This window comes from Oreochromis niloticus, linkage group LG6 (assembly GCF_001858045.2).
Source record: "Oreochromis niloticus isolate F11D_XX linkage group LG6, O_niloticus_UMD_NMBU, whole genome shotgun sequence".
In the NCBI taxonomy this organism is placed as follows: Eukaryota; Metazoa; Chordata; class Actinopteri; order Cichliformes; family Cichlidae; genus Oreochromis; species Oreochromis niloticus.
In genome coordinates this window covers 16,972,149-16,994,082 of record NC_031971.2, presented here as the reverse complement: position 1 = coordinate 16,994,082, position 21,934 = coordinate 16,972,149, and the positions used below count along the sequence as shown (strand labels likewise).

At 40.7% G+C, this 21,934-nt stretch overlaps 1 protein-coding gene across 6 annotated transcripts in view; it reads right to left on the bottom strand.

Moving 5' to 3' along the window:
• The window catches only part of inpp4b (inositol polyphosphate-4-phosphatase type II B), a 172,934-nt gene that overhangs the window by 21,228 nt on the left and 129,772 nt on the right, over positions 1-21,934 (bottom strand). For all 6 annotated transcript variants that reach the window (XM_019360005.2, XM_019360003.2, XM_019360007.2 and 3 more), the window contains 7 exons: positions 18,082-18,265; positions 10,900-11,226; positions 9,959-10,097; positions 4,807-4,979; positions 4,074-4,197; positions 3,522-3,648; positions 667-807 (listed from right to left, as the gene is read on the bottom strand). In XM_019360005.2, coding sequence (XP_019215550.1) covers positions 667-807; positions 3,522-3,648; positions 4,074-4,197; positions 4,807-4,979; positions 9,959-10,097; positions 10,900-11,226; positions 18,082-18,265 — 1,215 coding nt within the window. The remainder of the gene's footprint in view (positions 1-666; positions 808-3,521; positions 3,649-4,073; positions 4,198-4,806; positions 4,980-9,958; positions 10,098-10,899; positions 11,227-18,081; positions 18,266-21,934) is intronic.

Genomic DNA, 21,934 nt, shown 5'->3' with positions numbered 1-21,934 from the left:
AAACCTACAATGAACTATTTCTACCAAAATAAATGTTTTTGACAGAAACTCTCAGCACTCCACGCAGGAGAGCTCCCAGCTACCGGATGGAAAGGTGTCTCTGGCTAAACAGTGGAATTCAAAGAGTGCGCAAAACCAAGATGAATGAAGATGTACCATTACATTTTAGTCACGTGTGTGATTATTTTCTCCAGGCATACGTTTAAAAACAAACAAACTATAAAATACAACTCGGAGATACTGTAAGCAGTTGGAACTTGGTTGGATCACAGGGTGAAAGGTCATTCCAGGCAAGGGAGGTGAAAGCATTGAGAAGGCCCGTGGTAAAGGTTCAAAAGGCTGAAGGGTCAGGGAAGAGCACAGCAGGCAGGTTTCTACGCCAAAAATAATGTTGTTATTGTTTTTTTTCTTTAAAGCCACAATCATTATTTATCACATAGCAGAACTAAAAACAATAAAGGCATTTAGTAAGACAATGTGAATATGCTATTAGTGGGTTGGATGCCTCCAGCTATAACTAAATGACATTAATCTTTTAGTTATAGCTATAGATTTAAAGCATTTCCTTTAGAAATAACGGCGACAATAAGATCTGTGTTTAGATCAGCATATAAACAGTGCTCGTCTTCATGTGCACTGGAGTGGAGCAAAGAATATCCAGGTTACCTTTCTGCTATTGTTTGTTGTTCATTAATCCCCACGTTAAAGAGCACCGGGAATACTCGGAGAAGCTTCCCCTCCTTGATTTCCTCTGGTAAGGTATGGAAAACCAGTTTAGGTAATGGCACTTCTACAGTGAAGTGGTCTCTAAATGCAAAGAGAAAGTGAGAGGGAGAGAGAAAAAAAAGGATTAAGACAGTGAAACATCCATCAAAAAAGTCATTTGATACATTTTACTGCATGACAGATGTGATATGTTTGGGAAGTTCTATAACGTGATACCTAAGACAGGCCTGAGCAAGATGTAAAGACAGAAACTGATGGTGTGTATACAAACCAGAGAGCCAGTGTGCGTGTTTTAGAATTCCTCAAAGGCTGACACGGAAGTGGGAGGGGCCACAGGAGTGTAATATCACACCAGACACAATGCTCAAGGTAAGCAATAAGAAAAAACAGCTCGACCTTTCAACAGCTGTCCAACACGTGAGCAAAGGTTCTCTTCAAAGATGGGAAAGACTTCCTCTTGACTTCCTCTTGTCGGTCTTCCCTGATTATTCTCACATGTTAATTGTGTTTAGCGGTGCCTCATTCCCCACCTGTTGTCTAATCAGCCCTCTGTGTATATACAGCCTTGTCTCACGTTTGTCTGTTTGCAGTGTCTGATATGTTTCCCTGTGTTGTCCTCCAAGAGCTCCTGTGGTTTGGGGGCTTTGTTAACAGTTTAAATAAAGGCTTGCCTTTTATTATTTCAAAAAAGGAAAAAAAAGGTGGGAAAGGACATTCGTGATCAGCTGATTTGAACTTTTAAACCAATGTACAAAACTGCTGTGGACTGAAGCCAGAGAATACCTGTATCAACAGCTTATCCGTATATGGAGTAAAGTTCACCTGGTTACCAGTTGTATTGTGAAGCTATGCTACCTGCAATACTATTAAATAATTATTTTCCCCTATGGGAGGTAACTAAGTTTAGGCTCAATTTTTCTTTCAGACTTTTCTCAACTCAAATTGAACTGCACTAAATAAATGCTAAAGTGGTTTTTAACTTTTCATCTTACAAGACTGTGTGAAGTCATAATCACCTATAACAATTGTTATAATACGGACTTTTCCATACTCAGTAGTCACTCTCCTTTCCGCCACTTGCACAGTTAACTACTACTTGCCACAGTTCCACACTTGTTTTATCTTCTAATACAAGGAAAATAAAAATAATACACACATGCATGTGTATTTTTTTTAAACATCAAAGAAAATGACATTATATCTCAGTGACTCAGCATTTATTGAATGCTAGCTACTTCTGACAACATCAAAGTCCAGATATGAAGAGGAAAGTTTCCACCTGCATTCCTGACTGTCTGGAAAAACGTCTGGAATTCAGCCCACTCGTAATTATGCTGTGTCATCCTAAGACTTGTTAAAGTAATCAATTTTAGCTGCTTTTGGTGCTGAAATTAACAACATGTGCACTAGAAGGGAAATGATGGTTTTATGTGGGGGCCGTTGACATTTTTTTCCCTCCTAGTTTTCCTGACTGTTTTTCACTAATAGACACACAATTACATTAGGAGAGGTGTGCAGGGGGGAACAGGATAAGCACTGCCAGAACCCTACAAATAACGTCCAGTAGGCCACTGCTGTGAATGTCTGACCAAAACATCAGAGACGGACTTCATGAGTCCTGAGGGTCCAGCATCCTTAGTGGATCCTGTGCTCTGTGCCCGGCACCGTGGAGCACGATTGGCATTTGGCATAGAGTAGAATACCAGAGTTGGCAGGTCCACCACTGGTGTCCTGTGCTTTTCACAAATGAGAGCAGGTTCCCCCTGAGCACATGTGACGGACATGAAAGGGTCCGGAGAAGCCGTGGAGAACGTTATGCTCCCTGTAACATCGTTCAGCATCACCGTTTGATGGTGGGTCGGTGAGGCATATCCATGGAGGGATGCAGAGACCGCTAATAAGGCTAGGCAATGGCACCCTGACTGCTATTAGGTATTGGAATGAAACCGCCGGTGCAGTGGGTCCTGGGTTCCTCCTGGTACACAGCAATACCCTTGAATATGTACCCAAGAGTATGCAGGCGATTCCTGGGGCTGAGATCCTGAGCCAACCAGACATAGTGGTGATTGACAAGAAGCATAAGACCACAGTTATGATACAGTGACAGTCCCAGTAGACAGCAACATCAGGAGCAAGGAAAACAAGAAAATCAAGCTTAAGTTTTTCTTTCTTCACAATATGAAACACAAAGGAAAGCACATGTGGTGACCTACACTAAAGTGATACAACCAAGAAAAAACCTGATCCGCTATTTTTTATGCTGCAGATCCGTGTTGGAGCTGGTGTGAGAGGGGTCCTGGATGTTTTGCATAAGTGCACCAATTGTATCCTTAGTGAAACACAAAGCAAGAGAAAACAATGCTGTTTCGTGATGGCTGGCTTCCATTATAACAATGCTCCTATGTATTGTCTACCAGTTTTCACTGAACACTGACAGTATGAATCCCCCTCCCCTCTCAATGAACAGATTACATAAACTGAACTTTGAAGCTTTTTAGTATAACAAACCAACAATAGACCTTGAAGTTGATGTGTGTGATGTACATGTTCAGATAAGCACTTTTGAAATATACACACATTTCCCTTCTTTAACCTTAGATCTCCTCTATAAACAAAGAAACCATTGAGCCAAAAAAAATTACTCCCTGTGTTTGTATACCTCAATAAAACAAGTATAACTTGATTTTCTGATCTCAGAGGTATATTAGAAACCATTAGAGGTGACCACATGTGCCGCGATTTCCTTCCTATAATTGAACGAGAGCAAGAAAACAAAGAAAATAATAAGGTCTCACCGTCGGCCACAAACTAAAGGCTGAAGGTCACTGAGGTCATCGGACTTGGCCTCTGTAATCTTGAACATGACTCTCTGCAGGTCTGAGATCCCCACTTCCATGTCTTCCAGCATCCCGAACTCTTCACCTATAGCGGCCACAGAAAACAAGCTCGACAGTGATGTCAGTCGTTCTCGTTGCATGCATACACACAACAGGGCAAGTTTAGCTCAGATAACAAAGAACATAACTGAGAGACCTCCCTGGCTTGTATTTATTCAACTCTTACTGTTACTTACTGTTCTCTTTATTTCTATGACAAACATTAACAGGAGGTACACCATTTTCCAGGTCACAATTAAAGCATGAAGAAATATGGGTGTCGGTAACGAAGGCATTTAGCCAAAAACAACACTGCTGTGACTCACCTTGCCTCACCTTGCTATGTACTACAGCTTAATCATTCATCTTCCTAGCCTGACTTGCTTAAACGTGCTGGGATTTACTTGAAAGCAAACAAAAACAGTAAAATTCGATGTAGGTCATGAGGTCACCCGTCGTGATTTCACTCACTGTAGGTGCTGAGCAGGCTCTCAAACTGAGCAACCAGGCCAACGAGGTGAAGCTGCCTCAGGAAGCCTTTGTCCTGCATTCCCGCGTACAACCGCATGACGAAACCACAGGCCAAGGCTGCCAGCTGTTTAAAACACACACACACAAACACTAAGACATTTTCAAACAAGCCCAGAATACACTGGGTCCAAAACACTGCGATTCAGCTCAATTATAAGGGATCAGAACCTGCAGCCGCTTTCACACCACAACGAATGCGTTACTTGAATCCATGTTACTCCTTTTATTTACTTGCTCATGCTCATTTAATGTTGATGCATACAGCAGAGACATGCGAATGAGTCCTACTGGAGTAAACCCTTTGAATATAAAACATAGTTCAGAGCCTAACAAATAAATAACTCCACACCCTGAATTCTACAGTATGCAAACACAAAGTAATATACAACCAACATTTTTATATTGTTTGCACTGATTATGCTGTACTTTGGACCACGAGGGATAAAAATTAGATGACAAAACGCTTTACAACTCAAGCTGCTATTGCATAAAGCAATGAATGGGTATCAGATTTATGATTCATTTATGAGAAGAGAAAGTATCTACAAATAGTACTATCTTAAAAGAAAAGGCAAAAATCTTTCAGATTAAATTCAGATGAGTTACTGAAAAGAAGCTCCATGCTCTGGAGGACTCCTAAAGAGTTGTTTATTATGCCAGTGCAGCCACCTACTGCCTGACTGAAGACTATGTCTCGCCTCTGCTGGAGCAGGAAGCCCTGTGGAATGCTGCAGGCTGCCTCCTGCAGGAGCACAAAGGTCATAGCTCTCTTTGCCTTCTCCACCACCTCCATCACGCAGTCCTTTAACCGGGTCACCAGAGGACACAACTGCTCCCTCCAGTCACCTGTGAAAAAGAGATGCAATGGGGAACATCTTAGTCACAGCAAGCGATTTCTCTGTGAGGTCAAGCACTGTATGTTGCACTGTGAGGTGGAAGGCCCCACACAAAAATGCAACTTGGTTTGAAACACTGAAAAGGCGGCAGCGAGGCACAAAATTAATGAACCCTCGGAGTACGCCAGCTTGCACATCTCAAATTATAGACGGCATGTGTGTCCTGCTGCCTTTAGGCAGATGCAGAAATTTAATAGATGAATTTTTCATGCAGACTAAAAAGTTTTGGACAGCAGATACTGTAAGAATCATCCATTCATTTAAAAATTAGAGTGAAAGGCTTTGAGAAAGTCCCACATTTTGGATTGTAGAAAAAAAGTGTAGGTTTATTTTATATGCATTGATCAGTTTTACTGTGGTCTGTTTACTTTAAATCCAATTATTCTTCCTAAACTGGCTCTCGGTGATTTTTTTTACTATTTCCATCTGTTTCTGGCTGATTTGAACATAAAAATATCTCAGCGATCGATAAAATTATTATTATCTTTGTTTTTTAAAAGGCACATATGAAAATTAGGGTAAAAAATTGGTAAATTAAAAAAGAAATCCTCACACTAAATGTATCGTGTTGAAGGCCTCATTCACAAACAGTGCGCATAGAAGATTTAGCTTGTTGTTTGTACGCTACGATCAAATGATGAAGAATAACCTCATTCTTACAAAACATTTTACACTTTTCCAAAACACCATGAGCCAAAGTTTCTGAGAATTAGAATTAAATAAATAAGATCATTCATTAAATATGATCTACTGGCTGTCAACCCTCACAGTCTTAATTCTTAGCATCATCCCATCGATGCTGGAGAATCTGGATGTTTTTTTTAATAACTGCCCTGCGTTACTCATTACTGCACCACCTGCTTATAAACCATGAACTGAAATCGTGCTTCTTTTCTGATTTCCTCCTTGGACACTGTTGTTTCAGTTTCTTCAGTGGAACTTTCTGTTCTCTCATTTAAGTCATCACCTCGCCTTCTGCCTGTAATTCTCTGTTAGGGTTTCAGAGTTGCAGTTAATATTCATATAAAATATTTACAGTCGTGTCACAAAGATAATGCATCCTCTTTCAAATATGAGGTTGTACTCGTACATAATAAAAATAATCATCAAGTCTTTACCAGGTTTTCAGATGAGGTAAATCGCAACTGAGATGAACAGTAACACCTGACACTTTTTATTTGTTTAAGAAAAACTAAGCCTGAACCAGAATCAGTGTGTGAAAAGTACACCCCATTATTCAGGTTCTAGATTTAGCAGCACAAATTTGAAGTAATCTTTTTCTGAATGATTTTATCGGTCAGAACTTTGAAACACTTTTCTGCGCAACATTGCAACATTCATTTATGTACAGGTCTCTGGTGGTTCTACCACAGCATCTCAGGCTGAGGTCTGGAATTAGACTGGACCACTGTAACATGCGACATGTAACAACGAGATGTAGCTGGTGGGTTTTCTGGAGTTTCTCTGAGCAATGCTCGGTCTGGCAACGGTCTCGCATGTTTCCCACTTGTGAATAATCTTTGTCACTGTAGTTGTCAGGCTTTATAACCCTTCCCAGCCTTATGGGAAGTAACAAATTGCTTGTGTAAAATCATTTTAAGGATTGTGTTGCCACACCTGAATGCTCCAGACCACAGCACGTGTCCGATTCAGCTCAATTACAAAGGCTCGACCCGATATCAAATATTTTTTTTATAATGTCCTGTTACATAAAACCTTAGAATTTAAAGAGAGTGCATTTTTCTTTAACAATTACTGTAAATGTGAAGTATTGTGAGATATGGCCACAATTTTCCTGTCTACGCCAGACATTTGTGTGAAAGTTAGTGGGTGACTTGTTGACCTCTGATAACAACAATGTGCAATCAATTTTTTTCATACACTTCTTTTTATTACTTAAGTTAAGTTACTGTGTTGTGTCGTGTCTTGTTGTACGTAGTGCCGATGTGGGACAGTTGTCCGATTTCATTGTACTACTGTACTATGTATGACTGTGCAATGACAATAAAGAGTTATCTTATCTCATCTTTAACTGACAAATTCTGACCACTTCATCCACAATTCCAGGAGAAAGTTTAGGCCAAGGTGCTCAAGCAGACTAAAACTGCATCACCCCTCACCAATCATCACTACACGTGCAATGCAAACTCTAAACATAAATTATCCTGTGTAGTACACATCAGACTGGAGGCCATATAAAAACATATTGTTGTGTTTGAAAATCAAATCACAACTAGGAGGGTACAACTACTTCTGGTCAGGAATCACTGGTATAGACTATATAATTTCTGTCACAGTGTTATAATATTTAAGCTCTCATTGTACTGCATTACTATCAGCAAACATCAAATAAATTATGTAATCCTTGTGACCTCTTTGTGGCTGTTTATTTTGGACATACAGCAAACTCAAAATCTGTGCAGGAAACTTGCATTACAGCTGTGATGATGCTTTCTCTGCATGCTTCACTGGTTTCTGATAAAGTCGAGCCTCTGAGTGGCCACCAGGGGGCAGTGTTGGTTAAGCAGTGCTCAAGATGAGTTTTCCAACCATACCATATATTCTTTTTGAGCTTCAACATATTGAAAAGTTCTCAGGCGGGAAGAGTGAATCATTGCGGACAAACAGACATGCACACAGTTTGATATGTACAGCATATCAGGCTTGCCCTTGCCTTGTCATAGAAATCACGTCTTATCTCATTCTGCAAATACTGCCTCTGCACAGAGGAGGAAACAGAACTCCAGCTGTCATCTCTTCACTGGCCCACCTGTCCAAACATGCAAACCCCCGCAGTGCCGTGCCATCAAAAGCCCAGGATTCACAAAAGAGATAAAGCTTCTCTCATTATTCCTTCCATGCTTGTATTTTGACAAGCAGATGACCACTTTCTCTGAGCCTGTCTTAATAAAGGCGCTCTGAGGATTGAGCTTATCTTTCAGAATGAACACTGGGGCTGATGGCCTTGTTTTCACCTGCTGGCTCACAAAGACACAATGACACAAAATGATACAAATGCACCAATGCCTCCACAGCATGTCTGTGTGACTGACACACACACACACACACACACACACACACACACAGCCTCTTCTTGTCGCCTGGTCAGTCTAATGCCACTGCTCTGTGGCTCTGTGTGCCAACTGGCAGCTGCAGCAGCCTGGGCGCTTGTCTGAACACAAGCTTGAGGCAGGATTTCATTGGACGTAAGGGAAGACTGGGCAGCTTGTGGTCAACAGTGAATGGCTCTGCATACGAAATGTAGCTTTCATCCACTTCTCTGGCAACAATATGAGTTTCTCATTTGCCAGTGCTTGAACAACAGGGAGTCTGCAACGCTGGAACTCTTTTCGATTCCAGCTTAAGATACTCTGAAAAATATAATGAACTACTCAATGTTATTTCTTCCCCACAGTAAAAATCTATTTACGAACGCTTAAAAATGTTTTTTGGGCTCAGGAGCACTTCTTAGCATTAAAAGGACTGCTGTTTAGTGACGGGAGCATAAATGGAAGGCACATTACAATACAGTGGTATCACCACATGTTGCCTGTGACAGTGATGGATTGGTTAATGCATATTCTGCATTATAATTTGCATGAGGAAAATCACCAATGACGCATTGCATTACCTGTTTAACTGAAGAGAAAAACGAAAATGTAAAGACTGAAAAAAATGGGATTCTTCTGCTAAACTTACAAACAAAATAATACCAAAAGAAAGCTAAATTAGCTGACGTGTTAAGGTAGAAATGTCAACTTTAAACATTGACATGGCATACAGCAGGAACTAGGTGTATGCAGGCATGTAGATATGATCAAGATGACCTGCTGAAGCTCAAACTGAGCATCAGAATGAGGGGGAAAGGTGATTTAATGATTTTGAAAGTGGCATGGTTCTGGTGCCTGTTGGGCTCGTATGAATTTTTCAGAAACTACTGGTGTTTTCCCACACAGCCATCTCTAGGGTTTGTACACAATTGTTCAGAAAAAAAAATATCTGGGCGAAAACGCCTTCGTTGATGTCAGAGTTCAGAGGAGAGTGGACAGACTGCTTCAAGCTGATGGGAATGCAACGGTATCTCAAATAACCATTCATAACAACCACTGTGTGTAGGTATGCATTTCAGAAGGCACAACACACTGAACCCTGAAGCAGATGGTATACAGCTGCAGAAGACCACACTGTGTGCCACTACTGTCAGCTAAGCAGGCCGAGGCTACTATTCAGACTGGCTCACCAAAACTGGAAAACAGAAGACTGGAAACACGTTGCCTGTTCTGACGAATCTCAAGCATTGATCTATCTTGCCCTGTATCAATGGTTTCCAGCTTGTGGTGGTGTAATAGTGTGAGGGACGTTACTTCGTACACTTTAGGCCCCTTAGGGCCAAGTGAGCATCATTTGAGCACCAAAGCATACCTGAATATACGTCTATCCACAGTGTACCCATCTTCTGATGGATGCTTCCAGCACAATAACGAGCCATGTCACAAAGCTCAAATCATATCAAACCGGTTTGCTGAATATGACAGTGAGGTCACTGTACTCAGATGACCTCCATAGTCACAAGATCTCAATTCAACAGAGCACATCTGGGAGGAGGTGGAACTGGAGATGTGCGTCATGGATGTGCAGCAACTGTCAGTGTGGACCTAAATCTCTGAGGAATGTTTCCAGCACCTTGTTGACTCTGTTTTGCAAAGATTTAAGGAAGCTGCTACTGCAAGCTGTACCTAATGAAATAGACAGTGACTGTACATCTACATACATATATATATATATCTATATATCTATATATGTACACAAACAAACAGAGGTGGTAACCTACAACATATATGGTGGAACTGTGATTAAACTGACACAGCAGTTATTTGGCCTGTCTAAGACTGTAAACGCTGGGCTAAACAAACTGAAAATGTAATTTACCAGGATTGTGGGAGGTGATGACATCAGCTAGCTGATGTTCTGGGACTGGATCCTGCTTGGTGTTGTCTTCTTCCTGGAGTTTATCCACCATGGCGATTACACAGTTGAGACACTTGGCCACATTTGCCCATAGCCTGTCCTGAAAGAGCCAAATGCACAATCAGCAGTCAGATCAGCTGTGCTGATTACATCTGTGTCTTCCTCACACTGTCTACCTTTGAGACTGTGAGGCAGAGCAAAAGAGTTTTTTTTTTTTTTTGCACAGTCCAAACTCCGAAAAGCCAAAAGGTCAAAAGGAAATGTCTGAAAGGATATTCTGAGATTACTTTCAAAGCATTTTTCATTGTTTCAAGCTTTCTCTTTCTTCTCCTGAGCTCCTGCAGGTCACTGATGTATTGACACTTTTTCTCTGTGGATGTGTGTGTTGAAGGGGGTTGGGGGGCTACATATTCTGGATATTTTCTTCTTAAAAATATGGGTTGAATACGTTATAATGGCGGGAGATAATTAGGCATTGGTGTGGAGAAATCATGATGAACTCCTGCTGTCAGTGTGGCAGATGCTGTCCTCACACACAAAGAAAACTAACAGCCATAGACACTTCCATGAAAAGAAGCGAGATGGCTTAACTTCACTGACAAGGATACCGCGTAATTATCTTCCGCAGTCAGTTTGTCATGATGAAATATTTAAACCCCCTTTGAGAAAGAATCCACTTAAAAGACTAATGTTTGGTATGCAATCTAATTTTGTGAGTAATTATTTGCCACAGCAGATCTCTAATACAGTAATAGTTTTTGGCTTCCCCCTGTGTGCGCTCTACTGTAAGAAGCACCAGGGAAAACATCAGTTTGTCAAAACACAACGATTTAAAATAAAACGATAACTCAATCACAATTTTTAAATGTTTCTAAATGACTTAGAAAAGCAGTGGGGCGTACCCATTCCTCCTCATCGTACTCTTTATGGTGCGGTATGGTGTCTTGGTGCTTCAGTGACAAAGGCTCTCCTCCAGCAGTTGTTGGGGTTCCTTCCACATTATTACACACCACTGTGGTCTCAGTGACTGACGTCGGTGGACTGTGGCCTGGAAGTCCCTGAATCGGGTTCTGATTCTGGTCATTGGTCTGGTTTGTGTGGCCTTGGTGTTGGCTCTGCGCCGGAGTCGACTTCTGGTTCTTGGAAACGTAGCCTGGCTGTGCTGCATGCAGCGCTAGGAGTGCACTCTTGACCAATTCATCCTTAAGTGTGTGAACAAATTGTTCTGTCTGCAGAAAAGAAAAGAGAGACAGATAGGAGGGAAAAAAAAGATAGACGCTGAAAGTTACTGTTGGATAGGACAACAAATACAAATTTAAGTGCTGAAAAAGCAAAAGTGACAGAGTAAGTGAGCGGGATATAGAGAGACTGTCACGCTGCCGAGGGAGAACGGGTCGAAGAAAACACTGGTGGAGGCGAACTTGGAAGCAAGTAACTATTTTACAGAGGAAGTGAAAAGAAATAAGCAAAATGAACCCTCTCCTTCACCACAAAGGAGGTGCTCTCCATTACTGCAGCGCAGTCGGTAAGCTAAAAGAAAAGAAAAAAAGAAAAGAAAAGAAACAAAGAACAAACAATTCAATTACTCCTCCTCCAGCCTGCTGCTCCGTGGAGCACACCTCCTTTGATCTTAAATTCACCAGCTACTGTAAGTTGATGATGATCCCGGTACCAAGGAGTCTTACGCCCGCCGCCGTCACTGCGTAAAAAATGATAAGGGCTCTCGAGAGTAATTGAGTTACCACTGCAATAAGCAATTCTATTACCACAGGAAATGCAGTCGAACAAAACACATAAGCCAAGCCCTCCATGAAAAGAAACCTACGAGGTCATTACATACATATATTTTCCACACAAACAGCCCTTTCCTGCTCCTATACCTCTCTTCTGTTGACTGAATAGTGAGATTATCGAAAGTGACAGGAATTATGGAGACTGCTTCGTCAGCAAGAAGGTAGGTAACTATTTAAAAACGTCCTGTCCCAGAAACAGAACTGACAAAAGCTGCGTGTGGATGAAGAGTTTCTGAACTTTCCTCAGCTCGTGACCCATTTAAAATACGGCAGTGCCAGCTTGTTGATTTGTTAACGTGAACATCTATTATTCATTGAAGATAACATCTAAGTGATCAATATGGGGACACACTGGCCATTGTCAGATCACAACAGCCAAAATTTAGGGCCTTCTGATGGATATCCGGGGCCAAGACTTCCTGTTCTGTGCGGCGGTCATTAATCATGAATGCAGACAGATTCTAAAAAGTGAATTAAAAATCTAAATGGTTGTCGGATGATAGCTGGTGCTTCCAAGATTGCACTTTGGCAAATGTGTTCTCTCCTTTGCTCCTTAATAGATACTGTCTACCTGCAAGTGAAGCCTCTTCAAATGTGATCAAACTTGGATGACAATGCAACACCACAAAGGTCATTTGCAGTGCCAACAATCTTTATTCCTTGGCAACAGATTCTTCATAATAATATACATTTATACAGATAATATAATGCAAGTAAAAGGCATTCTAATTTTTTGCTTTTATTCCTCCGCGGGTGATTTTAAGCTACTTTTTCTTCCTCTTGGTTTTTTTGTCACTTATATTTTACCATGCAGTCAAACCCCCATGAGTTTAAAGTCATCACACTCCAACAGTTATCTTTCTCCTTGTCCTTCTTAAGCCTCTTAAACAACATCATGTACAGGGAGATGCAACCAAGGCTAAAATGATTCTGGTTTCTTTTGGGTCAACTAACATGTTAATAGCCACTAATTATTTAATTCACATTCTCTCAAACTGACCGAGTCACTATTCTAATGGTCTTTGGTATAATAAAGTATACATAAATAATAATCATTAATAACACATTTGTTGCTTTTGTTGATTTTGCATGTTTTCAATACTCATTAATACGATCAGAGCAGAAAAACAAAACAAAACAAAAACCATCCATCTTGACTTGTATCAGTGGTTTCGGTCAGAGGGGACAGGAACCCTACTCACAGTACAGTCTGTAATGATTATCAAGACGAGATTCAGTATTTTTTAACTGGTTTGACATTGAGCATCTCTACCAATCGCCCAATCATAGTAGAGTAAAACCTGCTGATGTTACTCTACTGCCATCGAAGGGGAGCTTATGATCCATCTCCTATCCCTATTTATCATTAGGTTTGACCATCAAAGTATGCTCCTTTAAGCTTCTCCCTTATTCACCAGGGGTCACCACAGATCCACGGATTTCATTTGGTCTAATGTCCTGACTGCCACAACATTCCCAGGAATCTGTGTCTCTTCCTTGAAACAGGGATCTTTCACACACTACTCAAATGTGTTAACTATACTTTGTAGCCACTTTTGTGTGCAACTGTTCTTCTTCTTTTGGCTGCTCCCTTTAGGTATCGCCAAAGCAGATCATATGCCTTGGTGTCACCCTATCCGTAACACCCTCCTCTATCACACCAACTCTCTACATGTCTTCCTTCACTACATCTGCAAATCCTCTCTATGGTGTTCCTATTTTCATCTCTCCCGGCAGTTCCACCTTCAACATTTGTCCAATATGTCCACATTCCTTTGCCGCTCCGATGTATTTGATTCTAATCCTGTCCCTCATAATCAAGGAACCCAACGAAAGTCTTGAAATCTTCAACTCTGCCGCCTCCAGGTCAGCATTTGGTGAGCGTTTGAGCAGAGAAGCCAAACAACAGCTAGACACGAAACACAACTGTATTTAATTCATACCCTTGGGGTGGCTGTAGTTCAGGAGGTAGAGCAGGTCATCTACTACTTGGAAGATTGGTGGTTCGATCCCTGTCTGCCAAAGTATCCTGGGGCATGAGACTGAACCCCAAGTTGCTCTCCTAACGCACTTAGGTGTAGAAGAAATTGCTTGAGTAGAAAAGGTGCTATAAAAGAACCAGTCCATTTCCCAATTCAAATGCCTTGTATGAATCCAAATGACTTACACATTTACTATAGGTGAGTCCGTTTGGACTAAATGGTAAATGGTAAATGGCCTGTATTTATATAGCGCTTTTATGGTCCCTAAGGACCCCAAAGCGCTTTACATATCCAGTCATTCACCCATTCACACACACATTCACACACAGGTGATGGCAAGCTACGTTGTAGCCACAGCCACCCTGGGGCGCACTGACAGAGGCGAGGCTGCCGGACACTGGCGCCACCGGGCCCTCTGACCACCACCAGTAGGCAACGGGTGAAGTGTCTTGCCCAAGGACACAACGACCGAGACTGTCCGAGCCGGGGCTCGAACCGGTAACCTTCCGATTACAAGGCGAACTCCCAACTCTTGAGCCACGATCGACTAACAAGAATAATTTTTTATTAAATTAAAAAAACAAACATATTTATCCATAGGTTGGGACATAAAGCATATGAAGTCTTATAAGACATTTTCAAAACACTTTTCTATATGAGAAGAAAAAAAGAGCCACATTTGACTAAGTATTGGAAACAATAAGGAGTAACTGGGCAATCAAAATGTAAATTTATATTCAAACTAAACTCTGCTTATCTGACCTCTGTGTTAATTCACAATCTATGCCACCCCATATTATTCATTTCTTGAGATTACAGAGGAAAGCTGCGTACTGTAAAACAATCTAGGTCATATTTGCACTTCATAACCATGAGGTCAGAGAACTCATTTTTTATTCGACTGTGCCAGTGCTCAAACAGTAACTCCCTCTGATGGTGAAATGATATTCTTCTAAATCCGATGCTTTTTTTTCAGGATGAATGTGAAGGGATTAGATTAAAAGGAAGCATATCAATCAACCGGGTAATCACTGAATTGTGTTAAAAATTAAACTCAGCTTGTACCCACTAAGATTAGGATCTTCAGTGAAGTGCAGTCAAAATTTTAATGATGCACTCTACTGTAAGATCCATATAGATATGTTTTCAAAGTAAAATATCACCAGCGGATCCCTACTGGGCAAAGGAGGAATGCACTGCAGCTTTAACCAAAGCAACTTTGCTCCCCCGCATGTAAAACCTATTCCTTAGTGTAACTCTTCGACACCTACCCATTTTAAAGGATCTGAAATGCTCGAAATCCCTCAGGGAGACATTCTGTTTTCTTCAAAATATCTGCTGATGTGATCTTCACTGAGCAGGAGTGCAAGTCTGAAAATGTTTCTGTGCACTCCGGCAAAGAAAATATAAGTTGGGTTTGAGCTAAAGAAGAAGAAAACTGGGGGAATCTGTTCACCCCGAATGGTTTCAAATGGTTTTACCCTGAAGGATGAGCACAGTTTGGTTATGATAAAAATAGAAATGTTTCAGTCTATGCAACTTCACTTTACAGGTGGAAAGAGGCTGAATGAATAGAGCTGGTCAGATTCCAGCAACACTGGGCTGTAAGGACATTTACCCCTGCATTCATGACCTCCACACACAGCATCATCTGACATAATCATGCATAGACGATCAAACCTGCAGGTCTTTCCAGGTAACCGTTACAGTGCGAACATATAACTTGCCCAAGGACACAGCTGGAGGAAGGGGGGACGTGTTGCAATTGCCTTTTCACTATAATTATCATCAGAGTGAAATTATTATTGTCATCATCATCAACAGAATCATTACCACGTATAGAAAAGCAACAGCACATTGGCCATGTTCAAAACTAATCAGAAAGTGTGTGGCAAAAAGCACTGGAGTAAAATGTTGCACTGGGCCTGGACACAGGTGATTAGAATTACGAAGGAAAAGTCATAGGCAGTGCTTCGGTGAAAAAAAAGAGTTTTTTTGTTAAACCTTTTCTATGGCAGTCTCATTTTTCCCACATTCCTTTAAAGTGCAACACATGCTCTGTATTCAAGAAACTTTATACTCACAGGAGAAATAGTATATCCAACTATTCATATTTCTGTCTAATGGACAGAAAATACATTTAATTTTCTTGAAATCCAGAGGATGTTGCCTGTGATAGGGCTGCAAGTAATGATTAGTTTTTATTGTCAAATGATTATGCCAATTATTTTGTTGCAAACTTTGCAGTATTGTTATGAGCGTGATAGTTAAGTGTTTTCAGTCCCATTGGCGCAGGTGTATAAAACCAAGCAACTAACCATATAGTCTGCCTTTACAAACATTTGTGAAACAATGGGTCATTCTAAAGATCTCACAAAATTGGAGTGTGGTAATGTAGTAGGATGCCAACATTGCAACAAGTCAGCTTGTGAAATTTTTTCACTCCTAGATATTTTACAGTCAATTGTAAATGGTTTTACTGCAAAGTGGGAGGGTTTAGGAAGCACAGCAACTCACCCACAAAGTGGCAGACGACCAAAGTTACAGATCACCAAGTGCTGAGACTCGGAGTGGGTAAAAGTCACCAACGCTCTGCTGACTCAGTAACTGCAGAGGTCCACATTTTCTCTGCCATTAACTCAGCACAAACTATGTGCTGGGTGCTTCATTGCTGTCCACGGCTGAAGACTTTGCTTTTACATTTTTTTATTTTATTGGATTTTTTTTTTTTTTATCTTTTAAGCCTTATTGAGACAGGACAGTAGAGAGAAGACAGGGAAGCTAGGATAGAAACCAGGGGGAAAACACATGCTAAATAGTCTTGTGCAATAGCTGTATGGGTTGTCTACTCAACGAGGTGAGCTATACCAGCACGCTTCAGGCAACTTTTTAACCACAACAAACATTTATTTCATAGGGCTGTGATTATATAAAACTTTCAGGTCTAAATGATTTCACAAAAAATTATTATTACGATCTCTACTTTTAAACTGTCACACACCATATTTTTCTTTAGTATCTAAGACAATCCCACAGTGCTATTCCATTTAGAATGTCTGTTTTATCCATAATCTTATCCAGTGTGATTTTGCATTAGTAGCACTTTGTGGTACTAGCTAGCTAGCTGCAACTTCTTCTAAATGTGACGTTTATCATCAATACAGTGAAACCTCCTTACTTCATAAGAGATAAAAGAAAGATTTTACTACTGCTTTAACTGTAGTCAAACAGCAGATAGAAAGCTACCTCATAAAATCAAGCTAATTTTCTTCCTCATTTCCAGTCTTCACGCTAATCTAATCTAAGATAAGCTAATCTAAGTCAAGCTAAGTAAAGAATATGTAGTTTCATACATTATATATGGATACGACAGATGTATTAATCATCTCATGTGGTCAAAAAAGATGGTAAACCTTTCCTTTGAAACTTTTGAAAAACCAAAAACCAAAATGAGTCGACTTCCTTGTACAGGTGTCAGCGTGTGAAATACTAATATATTTTGTTATCTTCATGATTAAAATGCTTGGGATTTTAAGAGAGTCATGCCACATCAGCTATTAAACACACAGAGGCACATTCTCATCCTCCTGTCACCCTCAGACTCACTCACGTACACGAACAAACACAGCTTGAGATTTTAATCAGAGAACAGCACTGCTTGTGCTGACCAGGCCAGGGGTTTACTTGGCCAATGTGTGCATGTCTAATCAAGGATGAGAGGAAGTGGTGACAGAGCGAATGTACCAATTAAGCAGGCTGATTGGGCTCTATTCCACTGTGGCAAAAACAATCTCTCCCACAACAGATTGCAATCTGACAGCACCAGATGTAATTCATTAATTATACTGATAAAAACGCCTCAACTCCATAAACCTCCATGCTGCTATTCACTTTTGTTAGTTTGCCGTTTTTATGATGAGTTATGGATTTATTCCTGGGGTTGTCTGTTTAGTATATGCATGTCTCTATGTGTATGTGTGTTTAACGGTTTCAAAGCAACTGCAGTTTTTAAAGTTATTTTTCTGAATATTGCAGCTTTTGTTTGTGGTGAGCCAATTACCAGTCAGAGATTATCAGAGCTGGTGCAAAGTAACTCTTTGGTGTTTTAACTCCTGTCGGAGGGTAGCCATTTAATTTAGGTTTACATCAACTTATCACCACATTTAAAGATTAATATATAGGGCTCTAGTTTCTGAGGTAAAAATCATTTGGCAAGACATACCTATGCTTTGTGTACTGCAGCAGCTTGAGGTAAAGAGGAATAAAGAGATAGGTGAGATGGAAGTGAAAGGTTTGAGTGCTGCCTCACCTTGTCAGAAAGGTGCTTGAGTGCATCCCTCAGTCCAGGGGAAGAGTGCTCATGGGCAGCCTGGAGGAGCTGGTCCACTAACCTCGTGATGAGGGGCTGGAGGAGGCTCATGATGCTGAGTACCTCCTGAGCTTTGGCTGTGTGCTCTGGGGAGTAGTAGATACACTGGTAGGCAGTGCTGAAGCTGTGACAGAGAAAAAAGAGAGAGAAAAAAAACATCAGACTGCAGTGCCTGGCCCTGAACTGGGAATAGTTATAGCAGGTTGGAGAGGTTTGAAGGAGCCCCAGTTCAGATAAGAATAAAACCCCACTCCACACGAGTTTATCACATTGAGAATATAGCTGCTCTGGACAGAAGCTCATGTGAGAATTGTTTTGACCTGTGATGTTGGTTCTCTCAGTGACCACTTAACATAACATTTACCATAACTAGTGCTAGTAGGTAGCGCTAGTAAGGAAATGTCAAGCACTGATATCAAACAAGGTACAAGTATCCATGAAAATATTTTTTGAAACAGTAACCAGCTGCAATGTGGATTACATGTAAAGGAGCTTTCAGCTGTTCCCTTGTATCCCAAGGCGTCATCACAGCAGATGGATCTGTTTGATTTTGTCCCGGAAACCCTTCCTGATTTAACCCTCCCTGGGGCGTGTCTTCTCCTAGAATTCAACCAGGGATTGTAAGGTGAAAGCGTTCACTCCCACACCACAGAGCCGCTGATTTAGAGCACCAGCATCTTCAGTGGCTTTCATTCAAAAAAGCAGTTTTCACTTAACTCCAAACAATTTCAGAGGAACAGGTTGAGATAGCGTGCATTGTTGCCCTTTCTCACATGGTAGCTCACACAGGAATATGGTTTGGTGGGAGGCACGTCTGGACAGACTGCGTAGGAGGCAGTAAACCTGACATCCACCTACTTGCTTTGAATCCATGGGTTATTGTAACATTCAATATTAGGGACTAACAGGAAAAATATACGATCCAATTGGCTTCAATGCTGCAGTGCATGCTGAAGATGGCTGTTGTTGAAACAAAATAGATCTATCTGCTGCACAGGTAGTTAAAAGGTGACCTAAAGTAAGTAGTGATATCTAATTACACTGACCTTTGTTAGGTGTCTTTTTGGCACTTTGCACCACAAGTGTTAGCTCCTGGCGACATCAGTATAATTAAATACATTGGCTACTCCCCATTGTACAATAACTCCACTAAAGCTTAACAGTAATCCCTTCACATCTGATCAGAAGTACACTATTCAGGGGGATCATCATGTGTATGTTGAGGTTAAATAATAAACAATTAGCTGTGTTGACTATAAACATATTGTTTCGGCACACTCATTTTCCCGAGCGCATTTTACTACGTGTTGCTACTATGAAATATGCATATGTGTCAGAGGGAACACTTTCCAGGTACTTAGCCTGAACTGTCAAATTGGACCTGTAGTCCAATGTCAACCCATTTTCCCTTTATGAATAATTAATCCTCTTTTCATTTCCAGGGAGCTATTTAATCGCAGACAAAAACACCTTTTGTCAGTTCTAGATTCAGGGCAAATCACTCCAATCAAACATTCTCCTCGGGTAAAGTTCCAGTGACTTTCAATGAGTTTCTGCTGACTTCCTGCCATCAAATGTAGCGTGGAGCGAGGCATTCATTTGCAACCCTCCGAGATAGTTTCGAGTGCAAACCTCTATGTAGGCCAGACCCCAGAGCCACATCCTAAGGCATAATTGACATAAGAAAGAGAGCGAAAAGAAAAGACGGAGATGAAGGGAGGGGTGCACACAAAGAGGGCAAAATATAATACAAAATTCTCTGTAGCGCTCTTAATAATTTGCAGAGAGAGAAAGAAAGTGGTTCTTTAGATGTTGCCCTGTGTGAAACTCTGCTACCTGATGTATCAATAAAAAGCTGAAGGCCTTAAGAAATTAGCCGTAGTAGATACCAGCTACCAACTATGTGTGACTGGCTAACTTTAAAATCTTGGCCTTGTCATTACGGCTAATGAGCCCCCTGGAGGACTACCACCCACAAGCTTAAAGCTAATCAAAGCAATCACTAAGTGAGATGGAGACACAGGGAAAACTGTGTGAAGTACTACACCACACAGAACCCCAACATTACTACTTACTCACTCCTATTATCCCCACTTCCATAACCATACCACCAAACGACATGATATGCACCACACAGAATTCTTAAAGTGAATAATCTACTGCAACAAAGTAAAGTCTGTAATACCTTTTTCATCCCCTGTGAGCTTACATCTGTCTTAGTACATTATGCAGAACTAAAGAGAAACCAAAAAGAAAATCCTACAGGACTGCAACAACAGAGACACTTCGGAAAAGAGGCAAAGGAGAAAGTTGTAGGAAGAGGACAACTGCTTCAGCAACTCAGATTCAATAACAGCCCTGTTGACTCATAAGAACAAATCCAATCCCATTAGGGAGCCTATGCAGGCAATAATGAATGCTGGGACCTGCCACCTGATGCTAGAGGACAGAATTGATCCCCTCTAAGGCCGGCTAAGGCGAGGAACTTTAATTGCCTCATCAGCATGGCTGTCAGTTCAAGCAGGTCTACCAAGATGGCAAATGGTGTAAAGGTAAAACAGCATAAATCTGTGAATGCAAATCTGTGAAACTTAATGAGTGGGCAAAAGGGCTGCACACGAGGATGTGTCATTTCAAGCCCTGGGTTTTCCACCTTTGATGTAATTTTGGAGTGTTGTGTTCCAGGTGTTTTAAACATGATCCCAAAAAAGCAAAAGGATGACAGAAATGCACAGTGTAACCCAATACTACCGCTGCAAATGTTAAAGTATTTATCTTTTATTGAGAATGTTATAGAAAGGGGGTGATTGAAGCCTCGAGTAACGTTTGGGGCCGTAGTTTATGGTGCCGTTTGATTGCATGTGAAGAAAATGCTCTCACCTGTCTGAGGTTAGGGGGACTTAGCCTCGAGGCTTCACCCGGCACAACCGAACTCATAAAAATCCTCCCTCTGACCAAAACCTTCCGTTTGACTTAAATTGGTTCCAATAAAAACTTTTTAATGTTTTCTACCTTTGTTGCCATTTTATCAGAGTGTTTTGAGTGCCTGATCTATTGTGTCTGCGAGACTTGCATTGCAACATCATATCTAATCCTCACAAAAGAAGTGAGAAATTAATAGGGAAAGAAAATAAAAGATTAGATGCTACTAATAAGAGAATTATTAGTGCCACTGGGAAATATTTTTACATCGAGTTTTGTGTACAATTGTTCCATACAGTATGAGAAGAGAATGTTAATGTGTTCATTAAAATTCACAACATGAATGAGTCATTTGTCCAGCGACTATGCCAACTTTAAAGACTGTATGCATTTCATGAATATTTATGTGTATGACTACAGACCTCAGAGACTCATTAGTTTACATTTCCATACATACAGTAATGCATGAAGCATTTCAACTGAACTGGTTTTCTTTTTTTTTCCCTTAAAGGGACAAACTGAGACTTTTTAATTTAAACTGAGTGGGGGTTTTGTTGTTGTTGTTATGTTTTTAATAATATGCACGTGTCATACAATTTCAACGCATCACTGAAATTCATGATTTCATGTTATGCTAAACCAACAAATGCAGTCCTGTAGACCTGTCATTTTCCATTAAGAACCACTTATTGTACCCCAAAACTGTAGTATCTGAAATTAAAGTTATACTATACTCCATACTGGGACTTATTATATTTGTTAATAGTAGCAATCATGCACACATCAAAACACAGCCCCCTCCTGACTATGATCCATCGAGAATTTGATATTTTTGATATTTAATCTTGGAAACATTTATCTCACAAACTCT